Raw genomic sequence first — 9,982 nt, forward strand, 5'->3', positions numbered from 1 at the left:
TTACCAATGTAAATATTATAAAGGGTGTAGTATGGAATATTTTTATTATGTTGAATAAGTATCAAATCAAAGCAAATATTGTAAATGATTTATATTATAAATTTAAAGGTCGCTATTCACGTGAGGAAGGATTTAACTGCATGTTTGGTCAAAGGTCAAACTTTGAATAATAATAATAGTTTGAAGTTTGAACATGAAGATACATGTGATATCAAAATCAATAGTTGAACAAAAAACCCATATTTTGTCACAAAGTATATACCTTTTACCTATTAAACACCTCAAAACATTTATTAGTTGAACAAGATTTTGCACGTCTATTAATGGCAGAACAAGAACTCGATAAAGACTCCGGTGATCAATATGATGTCGTTGGTCCGATTCTGTTTGATTGTATGGTTTGTCTTTGTGAAGTAGAACCGGAAACTAGTGGGTCCAAAAGGCTCAACAATTGTGACCATGAAGTCCGGTTTCATGATGAGTGCATTGAGCCATGGTTAAAGGACCATTCAACATGTCCCTTGTGTCGGAGTCATGTTTCACGTCCGGTTCGTTATTGGTTAAAGGGTTACTTGTTTAAGGTCAGGGAGGATGTGGTTTCCTATTGCAACAATGCTCTTGAAAATGTGGCTAGCTCAATTGGAGATTGTGATGACTCATGAATGTGAATATGTGATTAGATTATTCATATACTACAATGTAAATTAAATTTAAATACCAATAGGTTTTGTAGAGTTGTACTAACATTCGTTTTTATAGTTTTCGATTCATATGTAACACATAAAGATTGCTAAACTGAGTGTTGGTTTCGTATATTTTAACAAACCGAAAGCCTACCTAGCGTCAAGAATCCCACGAGTTATAATACACATATCATTTGCACCAACCTTTTGATATGTTTTAAGAAAATACAAAAAAATTATAAAGTTGTGTATAACTTATAATTGGTCTGAGACACATTATTGATGCCTTAGACATACTACTACATTCGCATAGTTTGTTGGACGTTGAGTTGATGTGTCGGATCTTGTAAACTTGGACACAGTGTTGTACATTAGACGGACCGTTATATAACTAATTTGACCATATTGTTGTAACTAGAATTTGGAATCCATTTCAATTGGAAAATTTGAATGTACTCTTGTAAGTTGTAAGTTTGTAACTAGTTTACATGCATCGTAGATGTAGGTTGTAACTAGGGTATGTTTGGTAGGAAGCTTTTAAGGGTTTTTAGGAGCTTCTAGCTTGAAACTTTTAAGAAAAAACTCATACTGAATTAAAAGTCTTGTTCAGTTCAAGGAGCTTGAAACTTTTAGATTATGAGAAAAAGTTTAAAGCTTAAAGCTTTTACTAGTAGCGTTTAAAAAATGCTACAAGCTTTTAGTATTTTAATTTACCTAATTAACCTTCCAAAATAAATATTTTTACTATTATTGTATTTAGTTATACGAATTTTAGTAATTTTATATATTTTATTAAAAGCTACAGCTACCCTGCCAAACATATAAATATATCTAAAAAGATACAGCTAATAGCTAGTTTTACCAAACATATCCGTAATACCATAATTAAATTACAGACAATATAATTCTGATCCATTACTTGAGGATACAAAGCAATAAATAAAATATAGTAAAGTTATTCCGAGTTAAAAAAAAATAAAATAGATTCCACATATTTAACATATGTCTATGATTCATTTTGTAAGTTGTTATTAACTTTTTATTATTTAAAATATTGACCACACTACTCATAATCATTGAGTTAGTGAGGTTAACTGGCACATCACTTATTATGTTTGTCACTTAATTTCACTTTTTTCAAATTGAAGTTTATACATACTTATCATCCATATATACAGGATATTTTTTAATATTTTGAAGCCTATATTTTGTTTGCCATCTTTTCCATGATTTAAGGGTAAGTTTTAATTCTATCGACCTTGCTTTGGAAAAACACAATAACACTAGATTATATAAACAATATACTGAATACACCAGTTATAAAATCTATCTATTCTAATAAAAGACTACATATTTTTGTCATTTGTCATCCTCATAGCATTCCTCACATTTTTTTCCACTTATATTAATATATGGTCCTTGTCTTTTAAGTCATGTCAATATATTATGAATTCAAGTTGTTTTTATTATATGTAAATCTTAATCAATTTATTCATTAACATTAATGGTGAAATAAATAAATATTAAAATTGACGTTACATGTTAGAATATAATTTTAAAGTCACAGGTAACTGCAAATTAAAGCAAATAAAGATTCATTATTGTCGAAGAATTTGGATTTATATGGTAAACTACAAATTGTTTTTTAAACTGTGATTCGAGCAACAATGCATAATTTTTTATACAAGATTAATTTCAAATTTGGATTTAAAATCTTCTCATATGCATTTAAACTCGGGAAAATGTGTATTTTATTAATTTTCTTCAAACGTTTTGTATAAATGTTGCAAATATAGAGAATACTTATTATATATCTTGGTGTTTAGCATTAAATTAATGAAGTTGAATTATATTTATAATCTATATGTATACCGATTTACTATATGAAGTATATGTAATTTATTTATATGATTTTTTTGTGTAGTATAAAGAGTTTTAGAAGTAAAAAATCAATATTTAATTTTCAATATTTTCTTTATAATTGATACCAGAATGCTTCAGAACATATATTTTCACATTAATTTACAAAAAAATAGTTAATCCGCTTAAAAGTCATTTACCATGCTTTCAACAGATCCAAAATCTTTGCTTTTTTTTCTATAAGTTTTTAAACTATATATATCGATTAATTAATAATTCCATAATATTAACAAATAACAGAGGATTAGCATTCAAAATTTAAACATTTCTTATCAAATACTTTCATCTCTCATAAATAAGAATCACTACCTTCACTTTATGCAACTTTAAATTTCTATTATTCTACTAACTAAGAATAATCACTTTTCTTCGAACATGACTTTAAGGTTAGTATGTCTTTGTCATTTTCCATTAATATGAAGTGGGAAAAAAAAACATTTTGTTATATTTTAGTTTCCGGGTTTATATGTTGCTTGATTATACAATTGTTAATTGTAAAATATAAAATCAAGTAAATATTTGTCATACACAGAATATAAATGACACCAAATTTATCATGATTAATCAATTTTAAATTCTAAAAATTATAAGGATGACTATATCATCAAAGTTCAGGTAATCTGGTTTTTAGAGAATCATGTTTTGGGATAAACATGAGCACATGATCTCAAATGACATTATATATATTAATTGATTAACATGCATGGTATTTTATGTGTAAGAATATTTTTTTTGTTAGTTTCATGGATATATTATCATTTACCAAGGGTTGGTATGTGCTTGAAAAATCTTATTTATCACACGGACAATTATACGTGGCTATATCAAGAGTTATAAACATACCCATATGTTACCTTATCAAGAGTTATAAGCAAATATGGATTAAAGATTTGATTGTGATAAACAATGTATACCAACCAATAAAATCACAAATGTAGCGTATAAGGACTGTTTTACTTATTTATAACATATTTGTGTAATCTTAGTTATGTAATTTATGTAACTTTAATGTAAATTGTAATTGTATAAAATATATGATCATTTTGTTAAGGATTTTTCACTTAATGATTAAAGTATAAAATTTTCATTAATTACCCGTGTAATACACGGGCCTCAAACTAGTAACTAATAAAATATAAAGATACTCTTTGAAACATTAAATCCAAAGCAATCAATCAATCTACAATTTCAGACAAGTGCGATTATAAAATAACTAGTGGGTTTACCCGCCGCGATGCGGCGGGGGTTGGTTGGGCAAGAATGAGAAAGACAACTAACAACCACCGCATCGCAAGCAATTTTAAGGAATACAAACTTCGAGTCATTACAATGCCTCATGCCCTATTGTTCAAACAGCAAAACACTAAATCATCCAAACGTCCAAACCTCTACGCATGTTGACCGTAAAATGCGTTACACGCATTACACCTAAAGAAAACACAATATACAAAAGATGGCTGTGTTCGAGCATTCATACTTGTAGTTGGTGTTTCTTTGTAGTATCAGCGTTCAAGCGTTCATACTTGTAGTTGGTGTTGCTTGGTAGTATTAGGTTATCTTGGTATATTGTTTCACAAAATTTTAGGCCTGCAGAAAAATGTAAGTACTTGTTAGATGTATTTTTAGTGTAGTATTTACATAAGTGGTTTATCATCTATTCCAAAGGTTTTAGGGAAAAAAAAGTGATTTCTTCATAACGCAAAAATCTTTTAGATTTTGGATTTTGTCTAACCATGTCTAGTAATGGGCATCTAAGAAATTTTGATTTATTTTATACCAATTTAGTAAGATGGCAAAAATTGTAATAGTCAATAGTAATAATAACCAAGTTTTTATATACGGAATCTTGCATGGCGTTTATTACTAAATGATGGAAAACCAAAATATGAGGAGTTGTGAAACCAACCTAATGATTCTTTGCTCCTTAGAAATGTAATCAGCATGACCTAAAGCTTCTTTATGAATGTCAAAATTGATAACAATTGATTAACAAAAACAAAAGGAACCATGAAAATAACCTGTTTATTAGCAAGAGATTTTCAGCATATAAAACGAATCACAATTAAATGAAAATTATATAAATACTAAATCAAATAACCATATAACTCGAAATATAACAAACCTGAGAAGCATCTACAACTGTGTATCCACACATGAAGGTAACTTCTGCATACAATAAAACTAAAAATAGAAATTTAGATAACAAACTTACATATATGGAACTCAAGCTAGGCTATACCTCTAAATAATTAAAGAATGATCATGTTTGCCCTTACAAATCAAGCAGACCCAAAGCCGGCCGTGGAGCTGCAGGCAAAACACCAGACTCACAATCATCGTCCACCTAACGATAGACGATCAACAATAGGCAACCATAACAGACAAATTAATTGCCATCATCACTCCACCGCCACCAAGGGTTCACTACTAGAAAATTGTTCAAGTTCCTACATCACTTTCCATTGGAAATGTGTAGGAAATCACTGTTTCCAACACATTTCCAACAAAAACGGGTATGTGGGAAAAACGCTCGTGGGAAATGTTTTTCTACGCATTTCCAACACATTTCCTACAAAAATATGTCGTTGGAAATTTCCAACGCATTTCTTACACGAATAATTATTACTTTTGTTACCACTTTCTTACACATTTCCTGCACATCTTTCTTACACATTTCTTACGCAAATATAGTTATTTTCCTTTTTATAATTATAACTTTTGTTACCACTTTCTTACACATTTTTTACACATATTTCTTACGCATTTCTTACGCAAATATAGTTATTTTCTTTTTTCATTCCGTTAATTTTTTCAACGCATTTCCTACACATCTAAATATTTTTTGTTTTTTATTTTCCTACGCATTTCAAACACATCTAATTTTTTATTTTAATATTTTTTTTTCATATTCATTTTCAGTATATGCATATAATATTAGTTATACTTTTAATATTTATTTTTCTACACATCCCAATAATTAAATTCTAAAAAATGAAGATCCTTTATACTAAATATGCAAAACGAAATAAGTTAAATATAATTTAAAACATGCTTTACAAAATCAACCACAAATACGATAACTTAAAATAAAAGGTTCACAATATAGCACTAGTCTTAAGAAAGTTTGATTGCAAAATCAAAATTACTAATTTACGTGAGACTGATTTCTAATAAACTCTTCAAATTTTTGCATCCTTTCTTCATTTTCCATACGCTCATTTTCCATTTCCCTCACTCGTTGTTCCAAGTCTTCTCTTGCCTTCTGGTCATTTTCCATTTTATTTTCCATTTGTGCTCGAACTTCTTGAATCTAAAAATTTGTTAACACATACACAATAGTTAGTAACAATCTACACATAATTTGCAAACATATTTCATTAGTGAACCAACGATTATTAAATGACTAAAATACTTTATTCTAAAGCATACAACTAGAGTTGACTCGGTTATTTGTAGTGAGTTTGTACACACTTTACAACACCATAAATCAAAACATTTTACATCAAACAATATCGATAAATGAAATTTCTGTAAACATATACCTATGTTGAAGTTTATATACTTGTGTTCAGGTTACTATAAAGTAAAACACTTTACAGCCAAACAATATCACTAATGAGACTAAAAAATAGTCCATAGTCAACTTCCAAACCTACAACTTCAATATACTTAATTTAAAGTAAATATCTTGTATTACTAAGTGTATACAATTTGCTAAAAGTGGTGAAGCATCAATTCCTTATTCAATTATCACAACAAATATATAATTTATACCTCATGGCTACATTTACATGTACAACAACTATAGATGTAAGGAATTAAATTTTAGCATTTTTCACATACTAGCAATGCATGACAATATTGTACCAAAGATCAAACAAGTTTATTTAAAGGGTAATTTATGGGAACAAAAGGTGACAATCACTATTGATGTGTTCCGTCAACCACATACCGATTACCATCCACTGTAGCGCCAATCGTGAATGTCAAATTTTGTTCTATAAATTGCCCTTTAAATAAACTTGTTTGATCTTTGGTACGATTTTGTCATGAATTATTAGTAAGTGAAAAATGAACTTTAAATCCCTACATCTATAAAAGTAAAACAAATATATCATTCAACTATCCCACCAAAACCCCACCGGTTTATCTGAAAATGGGTAATATAAGCCTAACCAGACTGCTATGGACACTGGTTCCCGATCCAAACAAATATACTAATACTTATACCCCTAATAATAATAATAACAACAATAAACAATGTTAAAAACAATACCTCTTTTTGCGATCTTTGGGCAGCAATATATGATGTAGACCCACAAGATGTAGATGGCGTCCCAGTTACAACAAAATGGGGATCTGAAGATCCTGTCCCGTATATTCGGCTCCTACTTCCTCCTGGTGGCTGCACCTTCGCCTACACATCAAGATCACCCGCTGGATGCTGACTGAGGTCGGAACCGTACAACTCAATCATATTTCTCATATAATCTGCCTACAATTCATCAAAACATTGTGATCGTTACTGAACTAAAAGTTGATAAAATAATTACATCAGAATGATAAAGATAATTTACATATGTTTCTTTTGATCTGTCCGTGCAAAATTCAAACCCTATGTTGGATGCATATCCATCTGGAAATTTAAGCTTTTTCAACCACACACATACATTTTTAGCGTCATCTTTTTGCAGAGTGTAACCTCCCCTAACTTTGGTCATCTTTCCATTGCTATCACGGATAGGGTTCAAAAGAGGTCGGTCACAAAGACTCTCTATGTCTTGTCTTGCCTTCATATTGTCTTTGGAATCATCGGTGCCCATAATTGTGTAAAAAAGATTTTTGAAAACATTCTTCTCGATATGCATCATGTCAAGGTTGTGTCGAATCAACAACTTATGCCAGTACGGAAGTTCCCAAAAGATGCTTCTCTTTACCCAATTATGTGTCACCCCCGAAACCTGGTGGTTTTTTATATCCATTACCATATGGTTTACCTTGGTAAACTGTGGGGAAATGTTGGATAGTCTGCCATATTTCCTCTCCAGACGGCTCCGGAAGAGGTCTTTCGTGCCTAACCGCTACGTTTTTTCGGAAGTTAATCTTATCTTTCCGGAAACAGTGTCTCATGGGAAGATGTTGCCTATGACAGTCAAACCAGCACGCTTTCCCTCCAAATTGTAGCTGGAATGATCCCGATTCATTCGAGCAATATGGGCAAGCTAACCTACCATGTGTGCTCCAACCCGACAACATTGCATACGCAGGGAAGTCACTAACTGTCCATAACAGTACGGCCCTCATTTGGAAATTGTTCATTCGATAAGCATCATAAGTTTCAATGCCATGAGTGAACAACAGTTTCAACTCGTCTACTAAAGGTTGCAGAAAAACGTCTAGATTCTGTTTCGGATTCTTCGGACCTGGAATAACCAAAGGCATCTGTAGGTATTGCTCTTTTAAGGCCAACCAAGGAGGCAGGTTGTAAACCGTAATAAACACCGGCCAACATGAATAAGAGCTTCCGCTTGTATTATTTGGACTGAACCCATCGGTACACAACCCGAGACGAACTTTGCGTGTCTCTTGTGCAAAATCAGGAAAGACCGAGTTAAAATGGTCCCAGGCCCGACCTTCACTAGGATGACTCATCTTTTCCGGGTTCCTATGATGATCAGCATGCCATGTCAAATGTTGGGCCGTCTTTTTTGAATAGAACAATCTTTGAAGTCGTGGTCCAACAGGCAAGTAGTTCAACACCAACTTAGGCACCTTTTTCCCTCTTTCCTTGTATCTGTCTTTATTACATACTTTACAACGATCCAAATCAGAATATTCTTTATTGAATAGCATGCAATGGTTTTCGCACACATGAATACGTTGTGATGGCAACTCTAGTGGCTTCAACATCTTCTTGGTCTCATAAAAATTTCTAGGTAGCTTAGCATCATCGGGTAGAATGTCTTTGATAATCAGAAGTATTTTATCAAATGTTGAGTCCGAAACATTACAATCTGATTTCAAATTTAATAATCTGGTGGTAGTGGCGAGAGTGCTAGCTTTTTCAGAACCACCCCATAAAGGCTCATTAGCTTGCTCTAACATGGTGTAGAATGTCTCTGCTATTTTATTTGGATCTTGTGGTTCTTGCTGATAATAAGGATGATCATTTTGCTGCATGCTTTCCATAACCATTTGATCATATCCGGTATATTCACCTAGATCGTCATCAGGGTCTTGACCCACACGTAGAAACGGTATGGGGTTTGAACATTGGCCCACATCTTCTGTAGGAAATGATTCACCATGCGAATACCAAATTTGATAATTCTTCATGAATCCTTTGGCAATTAGATGGCACTTAACCTCCTTTCTTGTCTTGAAATGATGATTTGCACACTTACAGCACGGGCATCTAATTAATATAACCTCAACCCCTTCTACATTTTCTGTTTGAGTGTTTGTTGCGTTCATGTATGCAAAATCCAAGAAACAATTTACTATTTGAAGAAATATCGGATTGACAAGACCGCTAATGGTTCTCATCGTGTACATCAATTTTCTATTAAACGACATCTGGATTTGGACAACCAGAAGGATCCTCTAACCTGAAGTCAGCATAGAAGTAGATTAAGAAGCCAAACTAAAAGAAATTTGCAGTGCATTCTTCAAAGACACTAAAAATTAAACTGTATTGTGAGAGATATTAACGTACTGGTATAATCAAATTAAACAAAATAAAAGCCCACAATTAACAAAATACAATCCAATCAAAATCCAAATTAGAAAGCTAGTAGTTATCATGTGCTTAAAGAACAAAACAGAATACCAAAATCAGTAGGGGATTTTTTTTTTAAATTTATTTGTTTTGTTTATTTTAACGGTTGATCGTTCTTGAAAGGGATCATTTTCAGCTTCAAAACTGATACAAATCTACTTACTTTAAATCCATTTACAACATCAAAATTTAACAGTTTCTATTCTGAATATGAAAAGCAGTAGGTTTGACTCTGGATATTATTTAATTGGGTGATAATTTTACTATTTTATTTTTCTATACAAGGGTAAATTGGTCATTTTTAGATACTAACAGAAAACGTTAACAGTCAATGAAGATGACGAAAAGTGTGACAACATATGAACTTGAGCGACGTTTTTTGTACTTACTGCAGTTAAACGACACGATCTGTAATACATGAAGGACGAAAGTGTAATTTACGGTTGACTTATTTTTTACAGGAAGACCCGAAGCGAGAGGGATGCCTCGGTTTCTTTTGGCTCAGTCAATGGGAGGTGCTGCAGAAATTAAAGTTCATCTTAAGGAACAACGTGAATGGGACGGCATAATTCTTGTGGCTCCAATGTGTAAAGTAAAGCTC

At 31.8% G+C, this 9,982-nt stretch overlaps 1 protein-coding gene across 1 annotated transcript; it reads right to left on the minus strand.

Moving 5' to 3' along the window:
- Window positions 1-7,544: 7,544 nt before the first annotated feature.
- On the minus strand, window positions 7,545-9,149 carry LOC143567279 (uncharacterized). Its single transcript, XM_077053741.1, has one exon. It carries the CDS (start codon window positions 9,147-9,149, stop codon window positions 7,545-7,547), a length of 1,605 nt encoding a protein of 534 aa, XP_076909856.1.
- Between the last annotated feature and the right edge of the window lie 833 nt (window positions 9,150-9,982).

Source organism: Bidens hawaiensis, unplaced genomic scaffold, assembly GCF_021521415.1.
Source record: "Bidens hawaiensis isolate Kalapana, Puna unplaced genomic scaffold, B.hawaiensis_p1.1 tig00023286_1, whole genome shotgun sequence".
Classification (NCBI taxonomy): domain Eukaryota; kingdom Viridiplantae; phylum Streptophyta; class Magnoliopsida; order Asterales; family Asteraceae; genus Bidens; species Bidens hawaiensis.